We start from the raw sequence: 26,174 nt of genomic DNA, 5'->3' as shown, positions 1-26,174 counted from the left end.
TTGATATATTCCAAAGGGACCGGAGCACAAATTAAAGAAAGTTAGTGAACCATTTTACATGATTTGGTTGAATTAGCGATGCGAAGATGAGCAACGATTACGTAACGGCCATCATCGCTTTCGTATGAAAGGAGTCTCCATTATCCACTTAGCACTGGCGCAAGAAGTAGGCTGCTTTGATTCCACATGCTCCTCCCCAACGCTCAACAATCACTTTCGAACTCAACCAAACCACTGGCTAATGGGGGCAGACAGAGATAGTGAAAATTGCCAGTAAATTACACAGATGAATTCTACTAACTTTTTCTCAAACAATTTCCTTCTTCCATTTGACCAAGAAGATATAATCCAGTTGGCACGTCTTCTGCACAGTTGGTAACCAACATTTCATGTAGAGAGTTTTTAAATATCAAGAATTCTGACATCAAAGTCGGGAGAAAATTGATTTACGTTCAGAACTAGTCAACACGAATTTTATACTCATATTTTTATAACATGAACGAAAAAAAAAGAGAGTCTGGATTTTTAAGACTGTGCAATATTACTACACAGATATCGTTATCAGGCACGAATTATGGTTTTGAAATTTCTTGGTGACATTTACACAAATTTTGAAGCTTCAGATCGTTTATCAGCTTGTAAGAAAATTTATTTTTAAATACAGTGTTTCAGAATTTTTAATGAAACGCTGGAGAAGTGATACCTCCCGAAACAAATCCAAAAGCTCTTCATGAAAAACGTTGATATCAGATTTCTGTTTGTCTTACGAGCCTCGAAGTATGTGAGGGGGAAAAAATCTTTATTATATACAGGGTGGCCCTAATTATGTATATGATGTTTCAAGGACTGCCTTAAAGAAACTAGCAACATAACTTGAACGTAAAAAACGAACATAAACACATTACTTTCATACCTTTCCTTACAAAAAAAAATTAATCTCTGTTCTTCATGGCATGGTCCACCAATACACCATCCAAATCGATAATTTTTCTGTGATAGCTTCCCGTACTTCGGCAAAATTGCGTATGTGATGTTGATATACTTTGTCCTTTAAAACACCTCACAAGAAAAGTCAGGTGGTCTTAAATCAGGAGATCAAGCTGGCCACTCCACAGACCCACGTCCACCGATCCAGCGGTTCGGGAATGTTTCGTTCAGCTATTCTCGTAGTGTCTGGCATACACTAACAGATCTAAATCCAGAAACTATTATCCTCACTCTCAAGCCATACAGTGTTGCCATATCGAAACTTTCTGTCCAGAATTACAAATATTATATTTAGTCAAACATGTACATAATTATAGGCCATCCTGTACAGCGAAACTTCTATTAAAAAAAAAAAAAATGGACCGATACGACATGATTATTTGCCGGTAAACGAGAGGTGTCCATTACACGCAAGTTACATAAATTTAGATTACTCACAACTCATATGCTAATTATACGCAGTTTTTTGCAAAGTATATTAGTTATACGTCAATATTGAAACACTGTACTCAGTGTTTAAACTACTGGGCAGATGAGGGCGAAATGCTTCTCTTTAAAGAAATATGAGTATCATTGATGGTGTTTATATGGGAATATACTGCAAAATATAGTGCGTGCTGCGTGTGTGGTAATTTTCTTCTAAATATTAATAATAATTAGCCTACATGTCCTGGAATGTATTATCTCGCCTCTACAACATCTCCTTACACTTTCTTGTACACATAACCTTAATTTGTATTCTTTTAAAAAAGTGTCCAGTAATGTATCGTACTGCCCCTTTAACACCTATTTAAAATTCCTTTGAACGCACCTTACATTAGGTACAGTAGGATTCGAAATAATCAGGTCATGTATATACCCCATTTATTATTATTATTATTATTATTATTATTATTATTATTATTATTATTATTATTATTATTATTATTTCAAGATATAATATTTAAATCGTAAGAGACAAACAGAATATGATTTATCTTTAGTACAAAGGAATGTTTGGAGCGAATATTAACGTGTGTGCATGCCGTGAGAAATCTGTTTCAACTCGGCAGGTGCTCAAGAACTTTAAAAAGAAAAGAAAAGAAAAGAAAGAAAAAGCAAGTTGAACGTGAGACATAATGTTATGACTACTGACTACCAGCAGCGAATATAAAATGCATATATAAAGCGTGTGTGGTATATGACACCTCATGCAACGTTGCCAGCCAAAGCAACTATGTACAGTACACCTGATGATGATATCCAAGTTTATTACAGAAAGTATTTTTATGTAATATTGTCGCGCTCCGTTTCTTGAATGATAAAACCACTATATCTAAAGTGTAGCATTTGTTAGAAGAACGAACAGTTATTCCAATGTTGTGAATAAAAAAAATTATTAACATGATCTTGAACACTTAATTTTCTTCTACATCCAATCAAATAATTTTTTCCAGGTCAGGAAGTCGAACTTCAAGGTTTTGCGAGCGGACGAATGAGCAATATAGTTTTCTATCGTGGTAATTGGGAGATCTCGGGTTCGAATCTTGCAGGCTAGTCATACTGACTGAATTTTCCAGTATTTTCCAACCTTCTGGAATTCTTTCAAAATTTCCTTCCACCTTTCACTACTGATGTTTCCAGCGTAAAATAATTCTAGTAACTGTACTTGAACCTTACAAGGCATGATAATATAATTCCAGGAAATGGTATCAATAAAAAGAAAATAAAAAACTGAGGCTTCCTCTGTTTTGTGACCGATCTTTGTTAAATATCTCTATTTTACTAATATTATAATATCCCGTAAAGAATACTTATTATGAAAATCCGTATTATGCAATTGTTTTAATTTTGACTCTTTATGCAGTTTTTTCCAACTGGTGGTTCGCTGACCCCTAGGGATCCGTGAACAAATTTCGAAGGTCCGTGGCATTATTTACATCTCATAATTTATAAAAGATATAAATAGTATCATATATGTATGTACTGTATTTTATATGCTTTTAAGATAAATATAGGTTTGTAATTTAATTGATATTAATATTATTAGCAAGCTTTCAACAACAACTACTACGCAGGTATTAAGATCTGAAGTTATGGAGTTCAAATCTTATATTAACCCTTTTAAGTTTTTTCGTTCGTTTTCGACCGATATTGTAGTGTCTTAAGGATTCGATTAAAAGAGAACTAAGAATGCTATTTAGTTCCGTTTTTTTTTTTTTTTTTTCTATTTTCCAAGAGAGGAGGCATTCAAGAAAGCCTTGGAAGGGTCTATACGCTTCCGAGCGTCAGAACATAGGGGGGTATGACGTCATCAATTTACAAATTCCCTTTTTTTACTGAAGTCTAACTTCAACATTTTTTGGTGAGCTTCTCTTTAATCCTAGAATCCTAATATTTTCCCCTAAACAATCAGTGGACCAATTAGTTTTTATGAGAATTTTTCCGGATCTTTTCGTCAACATAGAAGGGGGGTTCAGACGGACAAAAGGGTAAAAAAGGGATATTTTTGACCAAATATCCCACTTTCGCGATTCTTTCTCCGCTCGGCTACACGATAGGGACATTTGAGTGGTACTTTCTGAAAGCCTACTCGATTCTGAAGAGAACGACGTATGAATCATCATCCTACGATAATTAGGGACGTGTCAGGAAATTTTTGAAGTTCGTATAGTATCCTTGGGAAATTCGGAAATATTCGCAGAAGATGGAAATATTTTTCCCGCTCCGTCCTTAGTATTGAAGATAGGAAATTGGTGTTTGGCATAAGTAATTAGTACACTACGTAGTATTTTTGAAAGTGATTTCTGGATCTCTATGTTTACCCAGGGCCGCGTCAGAGGGCTCCAAACCGGAAAAAAAGATTTTTTCAGCAAAAATCCCTATTTTCCTCAATTTTTCTCCCCTTAGGGAAGTCCGAGGGACATGCGGGTGATACCATCTGAAAGGCTACTCCATTCTGAACAAAACGACCTATGAACCATAATTTTACGATCATTAGGGGCGGGTCAGAATTTTTTAAAAATTTGTAGGGTGCATGTTAGGGAAATTTTGGACGTTTTTTGATGCTCTCTCAACATGGGTAAAAAATTTTCCCGCCCTTACTATTCAAGACAGGAAATTCGAATTTGTCACAAGTAATTAGTACACTACGTAGTATTTTTCCAAATTTTTGGAGGTTTGTGCGCAGACCCGGTAGAGCCTCAGGGAGCCCCAAACTTTGAAGAAGTTTTTTTTTTTTTGGTAAAAATTCCCGATTTTTCCTCAAATAATTCCCTTCTGGCATATTATAGAGACATGTAAGTGGTACCGTTTGAAAGGCTGTTCCATTCTGAGAAAAACGAGGTATAAACCATGATCCTAGGATAAATAGGGATGACACTGTCGCTGCTTATCCGAGACTCAAGAAAAACGCCGAAAAAGGCAAGAACTTAAAAGGGTTAAAAATAAAAAAGAAGTCCTCAACCCTGAAGTATTTGGGAACCACTGATCTACAGCACAGAGTTTTGCATAAAAAATTCCCGCCTCCAGCATTCAATATCAATACTATTATCTTTTTATTTGTCCACAATTTTTTTTTTCAATGAATCCAGAATTACATGAAACCACGTTTAAGTCGATTAATTATTTCTTTAGATGATAAATTCAAAGGGATGTAATTAAATAATAACAGAATGATGAACAAGGAGAAAAATATGTACTCTTATGAACTCAGCTGGGCACGGTGGTTCAGTGATAGAGTGCTTACCTTACTCTGGAGCGTGAGGCCCTTAGTTGGATCCCCGGCCAAGTAAGTTTGAGGTGGGCAACATCGTGTCCGTGAGTTTTCTCAGGGTACTCTCGTTTTCTCCTACATTCTCATCCCACCAAGTCTCCTATCATTCACTGGTCTTAATCATCCGTCTCCCTTAGCCTCAAAGGCATAATTGAGAGGAGTTAAACTGATTCCCCCCCCTATGAACTACACGACGATGGCCACAATATCTACACGTGGGACTAGCTCACAGCAGTGGCGGCATTACAGGGGGGCAACTGCCGTCCCAATATTTTTTCTCGCCCCTACTTTTCTATGTACAACTGGTGAATAATGATATGTACAACCAGTGGCGTATTTAAGGGGGATAAGGGCTTAAACCCTCCGAAATTGTATTTACTATATTAAAGTAAATGGAATATCTTGCAGAATTTTCATATTTCCAGGACTAAAGTTAGCAAAGCCCTCCTCCCTAAACAAAATCGTAAATACGCCACTGTATACAACCGATAATAATATTCAAAGCAAAACGAGTGTGGTTGTCTCGCCTCTCCTCTTGCCCCCCTACTATTACGAGCCAAGCGCCGCTACTGGCTCACAGAACTGTACTTCTAAAGTGAGTCACCACATACCCTAACCCAAATTTGGAATGGAGAATTTAGAGTTCATTTAAGAATCTATGTACCCAATTCAGCGCCGATGTAAAAGCAAAGAAACAACCTTTTACTCAAGAAAAGAAATGGTAAAAGTCGACAAACAAAAGAATGAGACAGAACAAGACGAGTATTGTGCATTCCTTTTGTCTTTAGCTGCAAGATTAAGATAGCAAGATGTGTTGACGGCAACTGCTGGAGGATGGCTAATCTAAAGATCATTTATCACTGTCGATACATCCAGTTGACGTGAAACATAACAATTTGTATTTTAAAGGACTGCTCTGACATTACTGTATATTTTAGCATTGTACTTATATTTTTTCGACTTTTGATTATAGTATTTCAAACTCGCATCAAACAACCTTGCACTAGCTCAAAACTCTCACGTCAGAATTGATTCTGAAACCTACTAATGAAGTATTCCCCTAATTTTTTACTACGGTGATACCTTGGAATCCAAACTTAATTCGTTCAAGTTCCACGATAAATTTTCTCCTCTACGTAAAATAACACAAACTGAATCAATCCGTTCCTGGGTGCCACGAACCTCAGTATTCAAAATTATTTTCACTAAATGCTGGATTTTAAGGTTAAAAAAAAACTCACCAAATAATAATACATTAATTACTACATTTGAAAAAAAAATGTAAATTGATAATATATATACGAGAAGAGTTAAAGCCTGTAACAAACATCTTGACATTTCAGCTAAACGAATAAAACGCAAGCTCTAGCGCGACGTTGCCAAGTGGTAAAGGGGTGTGGCTATGGCTATGCAGACAAACTATAGCGCGATCAGGCGACAGGGGATAGACGTGGATGTGTACAAAATAAACGTGGCAATACCGCTGGCCTCTCATTTGCTAGGAGCATTTAAAGGGAACTTGGAGCGCCGCCTTCAAATGCCAAGATGTTTGTCACGCCGTTTAGATAAGTTGGCTGGCATTTAGTATCTCCCCCAACTCGTTTGATGGTTCCAGAACCGAGTACCTTGTTTTTGTCTAAATTGTGATACAGGTAGAAGTACAAGGGTCCTGGGGGCTTCTAACTCCCTTCGCTAGTTGTCCCTAGCTCAGCTATATTTTGTAAAGTAAGTAACACACTGTAAATCTTATATGTGCAAAACTGGGGGAGATACTAAATATCAGCCGATAAGTTTCCGGCCTAACACAGTAAATGAACACATATTTCAAAATACTTACAGTATCTTAAGTAACTATATTTTAAAGGATGTTTAGCAAAAAGTAGTAAATGCATTTCAAATATTTCTCTTCTGTTGTAGGTTTGAAGTGACCATCGCGGGGGACATTGTGACTTTTACCAAATGTGAGAAGAGAGTAATAATCAAATACCTCTTCTCAAAGAATATGGGAGCGAAGGAAATTTTTGATGAAATGACAACGACAATGGCCAATGACTGTTCTTTATATAGCACAGCAAAATCGTGGGTAGCATAGTTCAGGAGGGGCAGGACGAGCACCGAGTATCAGGAGAGGTGAGGAAGGCCCAAAACACTAGTGAATCGTGTACACGACATGGTCTTTGCAGACAGGCAAACTGGTCTTACATGCATTGCAGAGATTCTAGGAATCACTGTGGAGCGTGTGGAGCATCGTGCACGAAGAATTTGGAATGAAAAAATTGTCAGTAAAGTGGGTGCCCAAACTCCTCAGAGCTTATCAGAAGCGGACAAGACGGGACTGTGCGCAGTGTGTTGCGCCATTTTTCAGTGAGTGTCTCCAACTTTATTAAACAAATTGTTACTGTTGATAAAACATAATTATATGTGTATGATTCCGAGACCAAAACAGTTTATGCAGTGGTACCATAGTGGGTCATCAAGGCCGAAAAAATGTCGCACAAAAAATCGTCTGGGAAAGTGATGAGCGGCATTTTGGGGAATTGTGAGGGGCAATACTGCGCGAATATCTGATTTTTTAAAGCACTACATTGAATGCTAAAAGGTAGGTGAATTGCTAGAAAAATTGCATACTATATTGAAGGAAAGAGGCGATGAAAACTGTCCAAATGCATCGCCTTCTTGCAAGACAATGCTCCTTGCCACAAAGCAGCCATCGCAATGTACAAATTGTGTGGACTAAATTTCGAAAACATTGACCATCCCCCATATTTTCCAGATCTAGCCCTCTTAGACTATTATATGTTCCCAAAACTGAAGACGCACTTGAAACGAACTGAATTTAGACACACTACTGACGTCATAGCAGCTGCAGAGGCATGGTTTGCAGCACAAGACAAAATGTTTTATTATTGTGGGATAGAATTGGTGAAGAATTGTTATATTAAATGTGTCAACCTACAAGGTAACTACGTTTAATAAAATGCTATCATTGTGTACCTGGCGTCATGTTTTCACTCCCAGGTCAGAAACTCTACCCCCGCCCCTTCGTATATAAACTATATGTTAAAAACACACACACACACACACAAAACAGATACAAAAGCATAAAATTAGCATGAGAAATAACACGAGAAGTTTTCATTACAGTTTCCGACAAGCTGAACGATGAAGTGTACAGACAGTCCAAGTGCAGGGATGTAGTCAGAGGGTTGGCTCTTGGAGGTCCACCCTAACCCCCGAAATCCTGATTTGTCTGTAAATTTAGGTAAATTTTAGAAGAGATTTTAAAAATTTTAACATAATTTATCCTCATATTGAATTCGAAGACCCTACCCCGAAATAAACTTCTGCGTGCGTGCGTGCCTGCCCAAACGATAAAAAAACGTACTATGCACAAACCACACACAAACGTACTGAGCTTTCGGTTTCCGGGACAAAATCTGCTCAAACTTTTCGTTGGGATTCCAAGTTGTCCGAGTTCTGAAGCGTTCGAATTCCAAAGGCAATCCCATATATTTAATCGACGTTTATGTTTATTTCTCCCTTCCAAAACTACGAAGAATAATTTCTTACCAATATCCGTTATTATTGGTGAACCATATTGTAGATAAGTGGTTCTCAACTGATGTGTCGCGTAGTCCCCTAAGGTGTGTCGTGAAATTTTAGAATTTAAAAATCATGAAGAATTTAATAATAATTAGTTGAAATTGAAAACAGACTGTACCAGTCAACACCTCCAGCGGTAGTAATGATGCTAAGTGCTATATAGAGCAATTATAAAAACTAATTGGTTTCACTATTATAAAAAAAAAATCAAACAAGTGTGTCGCGATGTCCTAGATCACTAAAGTGTGTCGTTATTTAAAAAAGGTTGAGAACCACTGTTCTAGACTACTGGTCTATGCTCCACTCAAAAGAACATATATTTTCGTATTCATTAGATTGTGAAGTTCATATTAATAGATATCTGAAGGTCACATAGTTGAGGGAATTTCCTGGTCATAATGCATTAATAAAATGTACTTTCATTCTCTCTTTTTTCTTTCTTTGTTCAATTTATCAATTTCTACTCTTTAGTTCTTTTAACTAAGCTTATAGCTGATACAGTTACATTCCTCTTACATTATCAACTGGGTAAGCCCAACATCCTGATATGTGACAAGGTCAACTTACATTTTATTTTTTAAATAATTTGTTATGTATACTAATATTGATTACTAATGCTATTATTTGTGATAGCGCTGTCTTTTTTAAAGTTAATATGATAGATAGGGAGTTAATAGTTTTGACCTCATTAGTTCAATCTCAACATTCTTATTTTTAATGAACATTTAATATGTACTAGCTGAACTTGCGCTCTCTATACAGCGCATCATTTACATATGAGCATGAATCTTCTTGCCACTCCTCACAACATTTGTACATGTTCCTTTACAGACACAAGTGAAAGACGTCTTGATAAAAATCGGCAAGGAGTACAACAAAGGGGAGATTTTTTCGATTATTTCTTTAATATTTCGCACCGTTTGCAAGATTTGAGCCTACTTCCGGTTGGAGTTTCTAATTCATGTATGATCAATGCTTTTTTTCTTGCATGCAGTATGTAATAAGCAAATACATTATACACACAATTACTTAAAATGTCAATGATATATGGTGTTCATTGGGCAAAGCAATTCAAACAATAAAGATTCATCTTACAAGGGAAGAGAGGGAGATTATATATCGAAGTGGAAGATGGTTTACATACCAATCGAAAGCACTAATGACGCCTATTACGAAACTATAATAAAATTTTCCGAATGCGTATACTGTGCGAGTTATATGAATACACAGGGTGCCCAGATAATCCGTTTCCACCCCTTGAAATCGCAAACGATGAGACAACTGCCATTTCAGTTTTTTTTTTGGGGGGGGGGGAGTGGCCATAGCCTTTACAATGACGTTTTTGCTGACATTTTGACCGGCCGCCATTTTGCACAGGGTAATTTTAGAGAGTTGAGACTTGTTCGTCTTATTTCACTTCCCAAAAAGTTTCGAACGATATGCTACTTGACCCCCTTACCTTTAGTAATTTTTGAGTTGGACCCCGCCTGGGACCCTGCGGGTGGCCATGGGACAACAATTTTTGCTTTGATACATTGTACTTTTAAAATGATCGAACACGTGTTTTCCAGTTTTGTCATCTGTCTTATCGTTTGCGATTTGAACGGGTGGAAACGGATTTTTTAGACACACTGTATATTCATATAACTCGTGCAGAATATGCATTCGGAAAATTTTTATTACAGTTTCGTAATAGGCGTAATTAGCGGATAACTATCTTCCACTTCGATATATAATCTCCCTCTCTTCCCTTGTTAGACTAGAGAAATGGTTATCCTTCGTTTTTCATTATCATTTGGCCATAAAACAAACGCATGAGAGATATACTACTCTCGTATAAAATTATGTGATGGGATGTGTAACTCGTAGGATATGATCTTTACTTTTTTAAAATTTTAACAGTTCCAGTGTGGCCCTAAAAATGTAATAAAGAAATAATGGCCATGCTTTTTAAATGTTTAATTAGAACTGGACAATCTACACAAAATCTGGAATCGACCAGTGAGAAAGGCACGTTCCTAGCACTTGTGGTTTTCGTGATCTCATTGTCGAAAGGATTGGAGACAAACATATAAACTTTTCTTTGGAGACAAACATATAAACCTAGCATTTTAATATATAGATTGTTTAAGTAACATAATCCATTTTAGATAGAGGCGGATTCCAGTTTCGTGAAATACTTCAAACTGCTATACGATAGTAGAGTATAATGGGTAATATTGTCCATTCAATCTGTAAGTGACATCGAAAAATATATCCATAGTTTTCTCGTTTGTTTATTTTTGTTTTCTACCTTAATCTTCATTCCGCTAATTCTTGCAGCACTCATTTTCTTTATTAACGATCCCTCTCCTTCAGAATAAAAGGCATAAATGAAGCACGTTAATCCTAACATTGCATCGTATTTAAGAAAAACAGCGAAGAGAAGAGAATGGGAAGAAATGAAGGAAAAATGTATTTTTTTCTATTTAAAAAAAGATAAAGAAAACTCTCTTCAACTATCTTTTTTCTTTCTTTCTTTTATAAAAGGAAACTTTCCCTTTTTCTTGGAAGAGAGAGAGAGAAATAAAGTTTCCCTCCTTTTTTCTGTTTCCTCTCTTTCCTCCTGTGTTTCCAAGTGACACAAAGATTAAAAGAAAGAAAAGAGAAATAATAATTACTATTTCAATTTATTTTTTAACTTGTCTATACTTTTCTCTCGTTCTCCACTTCCATTTTTTTCTTTTTCCGTGGCTTCCTTCTTTTCTTTCTTTCTTTCAATAGAGAAAAAATAAAAGAATTTATTAAAGACAGTGCATACGGAGAAAGTTTTCAGAGAGTATTATTATTATTATTATTATTATTATTATTATTATTATTATTATTATTATTATTATTATTATTATTATTATTATTATTATTATTATTATTATTATTATTAAGGAATAAGAGGTTTTCCTGTATCTTCATAACCACAGCGTTTGCTTTTAGCGTACGTGTTTGGAAGTTCACATCCCACTTCCATTGTAATACAAACCCGGGAGGTTTTAATTTAATAACACACAGTGGCGGCTCTTGAGGGAAGTCACATCAGTAAGAAACATATATTGCTATGAGACAAGCGAAGAAATTTTTAGAAAGCTGTATACGAAAAATTGTATATTAGGTAATCTTTCTTCCTTTAGTTTGCAGAGATATAATTATTTTCTTTATCGATGTGATTTCCCTCAAGAGCAGCCACTGATAAATAGGTTCCATCCTTCATAACTGTGCCGTTACACAAAAACGTAAACCACAAACAGAAACTAACAGGCTTGTAGTTTCAAAATTCATGAAATTTTGGTTTCGAATTTTAAAAACAAGTCTATTTGGTCTACTCAACTTTCGACCAAACATTTCACACAAATGAAATAGATATACTACCGATATACACAAAAAAGTAAACTATTCTGTTCCATATCCCAGTTGTTCACAAACATTACAATCATTTCTTCGATCTATTGGTACCTTTATATGTTGAAGTATTCGTTTATGAACAACTTCAACATAAAGCTCTGAAGCTATTTTACATTGATGGCAATTAAAGATGAAACACAGAAAGGACTCTTCGGAAGTAGTAAGCCAGAGTCTACAATATTAACGGTATTACCCATCATCCACCTGGTAGTAATGACACTGGAGGAAGACTGCCAAAGTTATTCAATTTCAGACCCTTTGGAGGAATGAGAATTGCGAGGCCAAGCGACTCAGTGGTAGAGTTCTCACTTTTGGTGCGTGAGGTCCTTGGTTCGATTGCAGCTCGTGCAATGTGGGCTTTGTGGTGAATAAACACTGTGTGCGTGGGTTCTCTCGGGGTTTTCCCATTTCCTTCTACTTTTCTTATTCTACCATTTCGTTCACTACTATCATCACTGTCTCTTAGAATCGGATCATAACCGTGAACAACACCCAAAATGTGAGCTGTGAATGAATTGCGCTATTTGTATACGTTCATAATATTTACACCACAGAATTGTACGGAAGAGTGATACTAATAATAGATATCTGAACCCCGTACGCATATACATCATATAGTACAATTACGCTCAAAATTCTTACGCTGTGTATAGCAAATTTAAGCACGGTTTCGTCACACTAGTAGTCAAAAAAACGAAGGTTAGATTAATACAAATTACATATGAATTAACTTACAGACTTTGGGACTTAACTGTACAAAATTTCAAGCTTCGAACTATGTTCATTTTTCTAGGTTCATCTGTGAAGGTTTTAACGTTGGCCTGAAGTGTGTGAATTTCCGAGAAACAAGGTTTAACTGAAGGTCGGGACGCCCAATTAGTAAAACCTTTGAGTAGTAGTAGTAGTTTTGAGACGCTAATCATGGAAGGCACAAAGCTAACCGTTGAGAGTATTTGTAAGCTTCAGGATCCTCTCATGGCACCATGGTATCATGGACAGAATTTTGTAGTCCAAGGCCAGCTCACGTTGGGGGCCCTCGGCAGCAGGACGAAGAGAAGGCCTCCTGCACAAGTATTGCCAGTAGACAATGTTGGATAAGGAACTGTGTTACCAATGGACAACTGTTGGAATCTGTAGTTACAATGGATTAAACATTTTTCTCCTCTTTAATCCTGAGATAAAGTGGCAGTCCAAACCGTGGAAACAACTCTCTTTACCTCTCCTAAAAATTTTGCCAGCTACTTCCGAATGAAGTTATTTATGCCATCTTCGGGGACAAAAGGGAGGCTAATTCTGGCTGATCCTGTACTAAAAACGATAAATTGGCAGTACATTATTATAATGCTGATAAGCGATTGCTTTCTACAGTGCAGCAGTATCGGCCAATCTCGCACACTCAGGTTTTCCCCTCAACCGGGACAATGTACTCCCTTACCAATACTAATTGATATTGTTATTGGCTTTTTAACGGGATAAGCACATCGATGTGGTTCCTCATCCATCCTACTTAATTGATCTAGCCTCCAGTAACTTCTGGCTGTTTTTAAAACTAAGTTTTGAGTCCATACTTGCTCTTAGAAGCATCAATACCTAAAATATACCTCCCCTCCCTCACCCAAAAAGACTTCTCAGTCGCCTTTGATAGTTGGCTACAAAGATTGCAACGGTATGTAGAAGTGAATGAGAATTATGTTGAAAAATGACAGAAGGATATAACTCATTGAAAACTGTGGGAATTACTGGGAAAAAGTACGTCATTTTTGGTAGTATCTCATACATATAATTGTCGCTGGTACGTTGTTACTTAATCTCACATATACAGTAGTAGCTACAGTCAGTTGTTACTTAAGTTTGTATATACAGCTGTAGCTACAGTCACTTATTACTTATGCGTTAAGTGCTTTAACTAAGAACGGAAGAGACGGGACAACCCCGAGAAAATCCACGGACACAATGCTGCCCACCACAAACTTATTTGATTCAACCAGGGATCCCTAAAAGTAGAGATGGGCCTTCAACCTGAGCCATTGTGCTTATGAGCCATCGAGATCCATGTTTTGGCAGTTGCTACTATTCGTTGTCAGAATTAGTATCCGTAATGATCTACCAACTTTTGAAGTTGATAAGTATCAGATCTGTACAGTTTCTGCTCCGCTCCAAACAGGCGAGGTACCCAGAGAGCCGAAATGTTGCTCACCCTTAAATGAGAGTGCCGAATCTCATAAACTTGCAGTACACCAATGCCTATACTGGCGGTAAAACGCAATTTCTTGTTCATTTGTCTTTCTGCAAGTTTAAGAGATTATTACTTACGAGATTTATGAGATTATTATGTCACAGCAGCGACAACTTTTTTTTTAATAGCTGTTGTGTTATTTGTTAAAGAAAATTATTTGTTTTTATTACGACTGTAATATACAGGATGTTTCAAAACAACACCGACAACGTTTGGGAGGTGATTCCTGACACCACGATAAGACAAAAAGTACAAACCAACCTGGGTGCACAAATGCTTCCTTTCGCAGTTATAGGATGCCGAAAACATAAAAAAGAAGAAGAAGAAGAAGACCTTTAAAGGTCCATAGCTCCAAAACTATGGGATCTACCATAGTCGGATCAAAACCACTTAGAAACTAGTATGTACCCTATACAAATATCCATGTTTCAGAATCCTAAGGTACTCAAGCAACAATTTTATAGAGGCAGTTCGACTACGTGCATATAATTTGAAGTACTCACCAACCACCTCTATAAAAATTGTTGCGGAAGTATTACAGGATTCTGAAATATGGATATTTGGATAGGGCACATACTAGTTCCTATGTGAAGTCTTCACCTGAATGCGGTAGGTCCTATAGTATTGGAGCTATGGACAATTAAAGTTCATTTTTTTTACGTTTCCGGCAGCCTATAACTCCGAAAGGAAGCATTTGTGCACCCAGGTTGGTCTATACTTTTTGTCTCATCTTGGTGTCAGGAATCACCTCCCAAACGTTGTAGGTGTTACTAATAAAACTCCAACTGACCAAAGCAGTATATATGTATATATATATATATATATATATATATATATATAAAGATTATATATTTGTGTTACAGTTTCGGCTATGTAACATAGCCTTCCTCAGACACATTATCTCTGTAACACAAATATATAATCTTAAAATATATATACTGCTTTGGTCAGTTGGAGTTTTTTTAGTAATCTTGAATTTTCCAAAGGAACAATGAAAAATTTACAAGTTGTCGGTGTTGTTTTGAAACCCTGTATACTTAAAGCAAAACGAACTGAAAGATTGTATGTCATGCCCTAAATTAATACCAAATACAGTAGAGCGTCGATTATCCGAAGTAATTGGGGGACATGGGTGTTCGGAAAACTGGTTTGTTCGGATAATCGAATTGTACAGGTATATTTGCCATGCGCGGAGCGGCACGCCTCAACTCTAAGCTGGCGCAGCTGTTGCTGTGAACAGCTTTGATACTGCCGCTACTTCTACAGCCAGTGCCAAACCGACAGAAGTGTGCTGATTGTTGAAACACAGCGACTGGCGGCTTGGCCGGTCAGCAGCGCCTTACGAAGGCCCCATTAGAAGCAATGTTCCGCCAGCGGTGGCTCAGTGCGGCGACTACTGTGGGAAACTTGGTTTGGGAGTGAGGGGGATGATGGACGGTAGGGTGGGAGAGTAACAGGTGCGAGCGAGTACACAGTTCGGTTAAGCGGTCGTTCGGTTGACCAACGTTCGGATAATCGACGCTCTACTGTATTTGGAATTCAGAACATTCAAAATTTTCTAAATATTTCATATCCTTAAAAATGTTAATTAAGTCTTCCTTTCACGCTCAGTTCATCATCTAAGCATAAGATTTCATAATTGGTATGAAAACATATTCTCTGACAATAGTAAACACATCGGTAGAAAACTATTTCACTGAGCATTGTTCTCTAACTGCCAGTGATTACGCACAAACAATGGGCTGAATTCAATCGAATAAATATTAACAATATACTTGAAAACAACCCTTATACTAAAATATTGATTGAAAATCTTGAACTACTTACCTTGCAGTGTTTGAAGAATGTTAGTTTAATAATCTATTATTTCGAATCCAGCGAAATCATTCATCGCCAAAGGAAAATAGATGAGATATTCTAAAGCACGCTCGATTATTACATTTCGAAGAAACAATTCGATTTTCACTTGCATATATAAATTTTGTTTGGCTGTCAAGTATCACATGCCCAGATATTTTACATCTTCATAGTATGAAAGCAGGTAAGTTTTAGATATAATTACCTATCGAGTGTAATGTTAAGTTTTAGTTAAATGAGGTAACATGGAAATGAGGGAGAGGGACACGGCGTCCATGGTAGAGCGTCCATTTTATGTAAGAAAAGTTTCTAGTTCGATTTTAGGATATATAAATACGTGGTAAACAATATTGTGTTCGTCTCTTTTCTCGGAATCCTCGTTTCCTTCCATTTTCTCATTAAGGTTGGTTTAAAGGGACAAGTTTGCCGATAGATGTCACTACAGTTTTCGTCTCTCATGTATTTTTTACCTTTCACGAAAATTCACGATTTCTCTTACAAATTTCAAACTACAGACTTCAACTTTTTAGAAAAGAAATTTCATAACATATCGAAGGCAAAAATCCGTGCCGATTTTTTATTTAGAATTTTCTTCACTGTTGAAATAGCTTAATTTTTGAAATTGGATATCCAAATCTTTAACAATATACTGTTTCAACAATGAAGAAAATTCTAAATAAAAAATCGACACGGATTGTAGCCTTCGATAGGCTATGAAGTTCCTTCTTTAAAAATTTAAGGTCTGTAGTTTGAAATTTGTAAGAGAAATCGTGAATTTTTGTGAAAGGTAAAAAATACATGAGAGATACGAAGACTGTAGTGACACCTATCGGCAAACTTGTCCCTTTAAACCAACCTTAAATCAATTTTTCCACCATATTCAGTTGAAATCATTCGCTCCTTTTAGCCTACAGGCGATTATCATGCAAAGTTAATTAAAAAGAGTTGTCCCCTTAATGCAATCACTTCCAACTCGCTGGTGTATAACCTAGCAGTTGGCTTTTACCGTAGGAGCCAGAAGAAAGAGAACAAATTGAGCAAAATCGGGGAAGGAACGATCTGGGCAGAATAGAATAAAACAAGGTTAGCAATGTAAGCAAAAGGGTAGTATTCGCCGCAAAAGTCTTCTTCTAAGTAGCGCTTTCGGAAAACCCTGTTTCCATCTTCAGTCTAGAAACAATTCGAAGAGGATTTAAAATATGGGAGAGAAATGTGGATAGGTAAAAAAATGGTTAAAAGAATTTAAAATATGGAAAGCACAAGTCTTCTTGTCAAAAAAGAACACATGCTAATGATCACTCACTCGTCACTGTTCACTGTTGTTCACTGCTTTTTCTTTACCTTCCAGACGGCGGAAATAGGTAGTAAAAATACTGCTCCAAATTACATTTACGTATCCTTTATCTAAACTGAGTGTAGGTTTCTCTTTATGAATGTAATAGGCTTCTTTAATTTCTCGTTCAGTTATTTTTTTTTGCTTTTTCTATCGAACATGAATTACAAATGCTATGGTTATTGTCTTTGAGACGCGCTACCAATCTGGATAAGTGTTGAAAGCTACGAGATTTCGATATGTTAATGTGCTCAGCTATTCTGGTACAATTTTTTATTAAGATATATATATATTTTGCACATTGAAATTTAATCCGATAAACGCCACTACTTTGTTGAGGATCAGTAAAAAATAGATTGGTTATGAATCCACGACTAATATATATGCAACACCATAGGCTACGTCTTGTTTGCTTGTCGCTACTATCTTCTTTCAACGCTAAGTCTGCTGTCTTCGTTTTGCTCTGTGTGAGTGGTTTATTGAGAATCCAAGCTGCAAACTTAATGACACAGAGCATCTAGTCGGAAATGACTGTCTTAACGCAAGCATAATATAATGGAAAAGGTGTTGAGCGCATAAACGACTACCTTAGCGCAAGCATAAAACAATGGAAAAGATGCTGAGCGTATAAATGACTACCTTAGCGCAAACATAATATAATGGAAAAGGTGTTGAGCACATAAATGACTACCTTAGCGCAAGGGTAAAATAATAGAAAAGGTGTTCAGTGTATAAATGAGTGCCTTAGCGCAAGTATAAAATAATGCAAAAGATGTTGAACGTTTTCAACGCGTAAACATTTGGATTGAAATTTTGAAAAAAGGTGCCATTAGATCTCTTCTTTAAAGACTCTATCACAACCACCTTAAAATATTGATGCTTCTCAAGATATAAACAGTTTTAATTCTTTTGGACGTTCAACAGGAAATCAAAGGACGACGACATCGTCTCACAGTAATACTAAGAAGCGCACTGTTCCTTCTAGTGTGAGCGAAAATTAATAATAACGTAGAACTGACATCGAACAGCAAGTTTCTTACGTAATTTCTATCAAAAGTAAATTCTACTTTAAAATAAACAAATAATTTTAAAATGATAAACTTCTGACACTTTATTCAAGGACAATTATACACAGTGCTTGTACGGTTTGAAAATCAGTGGCGGATTTAATCCAGGGCCAGGGAGTTTTTTGAGTGACAAGAACAATTGAAGCTATCATTTATATATTTTTGAAAGTTTATAGTAAGCGTTGCCTTTTATTCTTTATTGGACACTTCTAGGATAACGTTAATAGTAATGAGTTGTATATTTATATTCGACATTTATTTTCTCCGACAATTTCTACAATTTTCTGCCATATAAAGAGCAATGTCTTGTGATTAATCTGTTTAGCTACCGTACCTGTAAATGCCTACAACTTTATGAATTGCTAATTCGTACTACATGTCTAACTGTAATTGGTGAAAGAAAGGAATAATTTATTTTTTTATTCCTGGTTCTTGTTAACTAAATGTGTAAACAGATTTCAAATTAAAATGATTTGCGTAAACTCATGATATACCTACCATAGCCTGCGTTCTCCCCTCCCCCCTCCGAGTTTTTACCTTCTAGATTCACCACTGTTAAATTTCTTGCGAATTCAAACACTTTGGTACAACAACACACACCATATACTACAAATCTTCCTTATGTCTTGCATAGTTAATAATAAAAAAATTGTGATACTATTTGGCGTGAATTTCTGCCATGCAGTTATACTTAGTCGTTTTGTACTCTTCAGATTAAGCAGCTTTAACTGTGGATATTTTGTAAGATTAGTAGATTGTATCAGACTTAGATTGATACAGCTAATTCCTGTGGTAAGATCAATCTCGTTTCTGTAAAACCAACCATAAGGCTATCAGGCAACCAAGAGAAGGATCAATCCTAGGTTTTATTCCGACTTGATCTATCTCTTAGTACAAACAGTACAGAAAGAGACATACATAATAGTGATCAATGGACACCAGTGGAGTAAAGCCAAGCATTCCACCAAATTATTTATTTTTGTATCCACTAAATCGTAATCCCTTCTCTCGTCCAACGCCTCAATTGTTAACAATCTGGGAAAAGATTTATTAAGCTCAGAAACGTGGGCATGCACCCGTTGATTTTAAAAATATTTGTATAATTTGACAAAATAAAACATGAATCTTAAGATGTCCCAGGTTCATGTAAATTTTCTGTGCGGTGAATTATTAAAAAAGATGGCTATTTGAAGAAACTAAAGCACACAAACCATCTTATTCACTTTCGAAGATTCATTTGTAATATAATGTATATATAATTAGGCAGACTTAAGAAAGAAGAAGAAAAAAGTTCAGCACTATGAATTATGGACAACCCAAGGAGAGGACTGTTCAAGCTTTGTCTCTTACGTTATTTGTAGAGCTCCTTCGTAGCTAAGCGGTTAGCGTACGCGCCTTTGGAGCGGGAGACCCGGGTTCGATTCCCGGCCGGAGCTCATATGATTTGGATTCCACGTTAATAAGTAGATCCACATCCCATAGAGCATCGCTGCTGAACGGGGCGTTAAACTCGAACTCAACTCAATTCTAATGTTATTTGTAACATACAGTTAAGTGCTGTGTAATGGCTGTCTCATTTTTCAAACACCTGTACCTTGCTTACGTCTTAGCCACAATAGAACGAATAAAATACTTACATATTGTTTGAAACCTAAGCTATCAGTATCCTCTTCGCTGCAGAGTTAATTGCATCAAGGCACTTTGTGCTTAATGCACACAACACTCGACAAACATTACGAACATTTTATGAATTGTTGAAAAGAATCATTTAGATCAAAATACAAAATGAAGACCCTGCACCACGTTCAAAGATGAATTTTCAAAGCGGGATGAAAGATTATCCTACCTGAACGGAAGAACCCCGTCGAGAGCCTGAGTGATGGTCGGAGCATTGGCAAGAGCGAATCCTTTGCTAAGAAGTGCTGCGTTATTCCTGTACACTTGCTGCGCGAGTTCTTCTACTATTTCCATGTCTTCTTCCATTTCTTCAACTGCAAATACACATGGAACTTACATTATTCATTATTCCTCAGAAGTTCTTTGAAATATTATCATTCATACTGCTTATATTATCATTATAGTATACCCCAAATTCCATTAGTTTAATTTTAGGGGTCTTTCGCTTTCAAATGGAACATTTTTCCCAATTTGCATTTGGTATTTTTGCTACATTTTCTAATTCAAAAGATATACTTAACATTAAAAAATGATATACTAACCTTGGTGCACAAACACCTCATTTCGGAGCCACAGACGGCTAAAAACTGATCGGAACGATGAAATACAGGCTCCTACCTCGAAAACGAAATGTCGGGTCAAGGTCATGTAAAAGAACAGTGATTATTTTGAACCCAGATTCCATTAATGTATTATGGATGTGGAACAGGAACGGTCTCATAGCTTTTCTGAAGAAATTTCATGAGGCCTTTATACAAACGAAAAATGATAAATAAAAAATTGAAAACTGGCACACTTTCCATATCCAGTGGTACATTACTGGAATCTATGGATATTTCGTTCTCGAAAAAAAATCGTTTCATATCGTTCTGGCCAATTTTCTGTGGGTTATAGCTCCAAAATGACGCATCTGTGGACTTATGTTGGCCTATAAGTTGTTTTCGTGTGAGAACTCATTTCCCAATATATACAATTCCCTAGCTTTCCAGGATTGTGCATTCCTAAATGACTACATCGTAAAGGTCTTTAAGAGCAAAGTCTTGGATATTGTGTCTATATACAGACAATCGGTGAAAGCAACACAAACACTTAAACAGCATCTAGTAAATTTTTAATGACTATACTTTAGAAAGTGAACACACACTAGAAAAATCATAAATAACCATGATAATCAAAATTGAAATTCTCACCTGATGCAGGAGGAAGCAAAAGGTCTTTTTTCATCAGTGATGCGGCACACATTCCACCGAGATAGGCTAACTCAGTTTCCAAGTGCTTCAAGCCTTCTGTATGATTTAAATTCCACTCATAGCCCACAACCAGGCACTTAAATCCATAAAAGCACGCTTTTTCGTCTTTTACATAGTCAGAGGCGGTCTCTAATGAGAAAATCACTTCGTTGCCTAGAAACGAAGCAAATAACATATTATACATACTGTACAACGGAAAATACTTTGTTTTGAGTTTAGCACAAATCTACACTTCCGAGACTGATGTGATGTGGAATCTAAAGCTCGGGTACTCCAACCATGAATCGAAGCGAAGTCTATGTGAAAAGCGGAATCACTTTATTTATTTATTTATTTATTTACATATGAATTCATGGTGCGACTAATGCATTACAGATACTACACACTTAACATATATATATATACATAGTCGAAAACAATAAACAAATCCATATAAATAAAAATGAAAGCGACTATGTTTGTGACTTAATAACTCTTGAACCACCCGACCGATCTCGATCAAATTTTCAATATAGATGAGGCCCGGGTCCGGGATTGGTTTTATTGACGGTGCAAGGGGAGGAAGACAATATAAAAAAGTGAACGAAAATGACCGATTTTAGTGCCGAATCCATAGTTTTCGAGGTACTGAGATAAACAGTGACAATTTCAATGTCGTTCACTTAAATCCAAATTCAGCTCCGAAACTTGGAAGGCGTTACATGAAAATGATCGATATCAGACAACGTTTCAGTAGTAGTAAGAAGCAACTAACGGAATATACTAATTTTTCTTATTTTAATCCAACGAAGCGGGTAACTGACGCTAGTTCTTCATATTTTTATCTGAAGTATAGCTCGGAAGAATTACTGATTCCGAAACTATTGATGTAAATTTCACGTATATTGTAAAGCTACAATAGACAAAAGTAGACTAAAAGAAATATCAAAATCATCATATGGGTGATAAAAGCAAGATTTCTACATTTTATTTATTTCACAGTATCTAAGATGGGATGCAAAGACTTTTTTTTATAACCCTAGAACAGTAATTAAAACAGTTTTTGCTAAAATCAGGAATTAATCCAGTTAACTTTATGTTTCCGTGTCCCTAAAGGACACGTACAAGAAAGGCGACCCACTAAACTCTCACGTAGACAAGAGTATAAAATGTGGCGTCATGTAACAGTCAAATAATTTTTGTAATAACTTCGACTTCGACGTTATCTCCACTTTGGTTGCTCTTTTCCGTAATGTCAAAACACAGATACTAGTATTTGAGTTTAATATATAACTGAACGTTGTTTCAATTGTATACAGTACGTTCAGTATTCCTTTCTCTTTATAGAGATAGTTATCGGAAATTATACGATAGTAATTAACCGCTGATTTTAAGTTCTGGTAAGCAAGATTCATAGAGGACTTTTTTTCAACTTAAGACCTACGTAAGTTCAATCAAAATGGCAGTGATTGATGTTTCGATTATCTTTAGTTCAAATCTCGGCTTTAGGACTCGTCTCGCAAATGTATAAATCGTGTAATTTTAACAACGTGACAGGCATTTGTAATCAAGAACATGAGTTTTATTATATTTCGTAATAGGGATTTGTTACATTTGCATATGCAGTAATAAACATATATATATTATTTGGGTTATGAAAACACTATTTTTGATTTCATTTGTCGCTCTATATAAAAACACGATACAGATTAGACAGAGGCGCATGACAAACAGAATCATTTTATTAAATCAATTTAATAAGACCTTTGTTAACTTTCGCAAAGTTAGTTACTTGATAAATCTCACCACTGGATGATATAAAAATAATTAACAAAGGTAATTAGAATAATAATAAGTAATAAAATGGCAATTAGGAGAAAAAAACATGACATTACAGCCAATGAACAACTATGGCCGGCCATTTGCCTCTTACTTGGGTGATGTGTTGTTAGCACATTGACTTCCATCGCCGTTACTTCTGGCTTTTAAAATCAGAATTCGCTACCTAATAACTAGTTCTCGGCAGTATGACAACATTTCTCCCAATTCTGTCACAAGTAAGGAACACTTTTATAGGACTACCTATTCTTAATCCCGTTGAAAGTAAATTTAATAGTCATATATAAATGTTTTGGACATATACCAGTATACTTGTAATGCTCCCCGCTGGTCTAGTGACTATCAAACGAGCTTTTGGTGCATGTGATTCCAGGTTCGATTCCCGAAGGGAGACCATTTAAACGCATTGCGATGGTTTGGATTCTACCTTAACTTTAAATTCACATCTTATATAGCCTCGGTGCTCAAAAGGGACGCTGAACTTCAATAAATAAATAAAATCAGTATACGAAGAGGTATCAAAAAGTTTGTGCAATCACCTAGAAGGTAACAAACTACAACTCCCTCGGACATGCATTTTATAGTTAGGTTCTTGTATGTTAACCATTTTAAACAACTTTATTATTATTATTATTATCAGGGTTCCCACTCTCTTTCCCCAAAATAAATTTCAGGACATTTTCAGGACGTTTCCAGAACAAATCAGCAATTTTCCAGGACTTCCACACAGAAAGGTGTAACAGGATTGCAACTGTACGTTCAAGACTCACAACAGTGAAATGAAAAGTACAGTAGCTTATGCAGTGAAAATTAATGCAAGTATAATATTAATACACAATATTAAATACACAAAGCGGAGTGTAGTATGTGCTTTTTTTTCCCTCCCAACTCCCTTTATAGCCACCTGATCCACCCACATCCAGCACATGTATTGTCATTCTTTCTACATGACATTTTAATTATGCACCGAACAAATTTACAAACAACAAAAATCTAGTTTTCGTACATGGCATCTTCATTGCGTGATAGTGTGACAGATATAATTAGGGGAAAGAAGACATTTCCTCATCTATAGACATAACCTCCTCTTTCTTCTTTAGCGGAACTGCTCTACGGATAGCATTTGACTTTGTTCTTAGAAGAGTTTTGCTCTACTTCATGTGCAAGAAAATTATTATTATTATTATTATTATTATTATTATTATTATTATTATTATTATTATTATTATTATTATTATTATTATTATTATTATTATTATTATTATTTTAAGCAAGGAATTGAGTTTCACCTAGATATGACCTTGTCACACACAACATTCATATGAAATTTTACTGAAGAGCAAGTACTATTGCGAAAATAGACTGATTATGGAGGATTGATAATGGTAAAAACCACAATTTCTGGAGGATAGTGCTAGTGAAGACAGCATCCAAGAATGGGTTGACAGACTAGTGGATGAAAGAACAAGAAAGAAATTCTCTTAGCCAACCACTCTGTTGGGAGAAAGAAAACCCACCAACCACCCACGCATACAGGATCATGACAAATTATTATTCAGCACAAAAACAGGAATAGTAAACAAAAATAGCAATCAATTAAAACCATTATAATTATGAAAAACCTGACATTCAGTATTTCTGTAAATTTCAAGGACAGAAATGCATTTTCAAAGACATTTCTAGGATTTCCAGGACGAGTGGGAACCCTGTATTATTTATTTAGGTAAATCGCTGAAAGTGTGATGATGGACAAGCTTAAGGCACGGAGGGTCAATAAGTTATTCTATTTTCAGGGGAAATCAGCAAAGCAGATCCACGAAGAATTGAAAGAAGTCTATCGGGGATGAAAGCCCATCCTATGAAATAGTGTCCAAGTAGAAACGGCAACTCCGAACTGAACGGTCACCTCTAGATCTAGAAGACCATCTTTCACTGATGATGCCGCGTTGGCGGAGAAATCTGAGATCATAATGGAAGACAGGAAGATAACCACTGAAAGTATAATGTGTTCAGTAAGTATGAATTATGGGTCTGCCTGGAATGTCATTCACAACCAATTGCATCTTCAGAAAGTGACAGCACGGTGGGTGTTACGACCAGGCCCGTATTTAGGTAAGTGCTATTCTGTGCTCGAGCACAGGGCGGCAGAATTTAAGGGGCGGCAAAATTTTGGACTTCTTAAAATTCACAATAAAGTACTATTGAAAACTAGCAACCCGCAGGGTCCCGCGCAAACGCAAGAAAATATGTTAATGTGTTTAATTTGCACTAATTACAGTAGTTACTAATTAGTTAGCTTATCTAATTATTTTTAAAAAGGCATACTTTCCCACCTCCACTCCAAGGGGTGAAAATGAACTTGAACATCATGAAAACTGATACCGTTAAACTCAGCGACCTCGAAAACTATGAATTCAACACTAATATCTGTCCTTTTCGATTACTTTTTTACAATCTCGCCCCCCTCCTTGGGGAGTGGAGTAAAAACTGTCACTCTTCATCAAAGCGACCCCAAAAACTGTGAATTCAACTTTAATATAGATCGTTTTCGGGGGGCAGGATTATTTAGAGCACAGGGGCGCACAATATATAAATACGGGCCTAGTTACGACTGCTCACATCTTTCCAGAAGAGATATCGCGAGGACGCTGCAAGAGAAATGCTGCATTGCTGTGAGGTGGATGAAGAGGACTTTTTCTTCAGACTAGTGACAATGGATAAAAGTTGGGTTTATCTTTATGACCTAGAAACAAAGGAAATGAGGAAACAATGAAAACACTCCTCCTCGCCCCCCCCCCAAAAAAAAAAAGAAAGGCAAGACTGTAGAAGTCTACCGCCAAGGTGATTCTTTCCGTTTTCTGGGACTGTGAAGGGGTCAGCATGACAGATTACCTACCGAAGGGGCAAACTATTACTAGAATCTATTATTCCCATCTCCTGACTAGGTTACGAGACGAACTTAAGAAACGTCGTAGATTGGCCACAAAAGAGGCGCTGCTGTTGGCAGACAATGCACAGCTCATTCCGCCAATGCATCCATGAAGAAGACAGTGGAATTAGGATATGAAATATTGCCCTAACCCATACTCACGGACTTAGCACTGACTTTTCTCTCTTCACAGAAATGAAGAGTCCACCATGAGGATGCCATTTTGAC

General features: G+C 36.4%; 1 protein-coding gene across 10 annotated transcripts in view; it reads right to left on the bottom strand.

Moving 5' to 3' along the window:
- Window positions 1-26,174, bottom strand: part of hiw (MYC binding protein highwire) — a 638,413-nt gene that overhangs the window by 489,104 nt on the left and 123,135 nt on the right. For all 10 annotated transcript variants that reach the window (XM_081727817.1, XM_081727821.1, XM_081727823.1 and 7 more), the window contains 2 exons: window positions 21,140-21,352; window positions 20,119-20,263 (listed from right to left, as the gene is read on the bottom strand). In XM_081727817.1, coding sequence (XP_081583943.1) covers window positions 20,119-20,263; window positions 21,140-21,352 — 358 coding nt within the window. The remainder of the gene's footprint in view (window positions 1-20,118; window positions 20,264-21,139; window positions 21,353-26,174) is intronic.

This window comes from Thermobia domestica, chromosome 10, assembly GCF_964235325.1.
Source record: "Thermobia domestica chromosome 10, izTheDome1.hap1.1, whole genome shotgun sequence".
Taxonomy (NCBI): domain Eukaryota; kingdom Metazoa; phylum Arthropoda; class Insecta; order Zygentoma; family Lepismatidae; genus Thermobia; species Thermobia domestica.
Note: the sequence above shows the minus strand (reverse complement) of the source record. Positions and strands in the feature narration are given on the sequence as shown.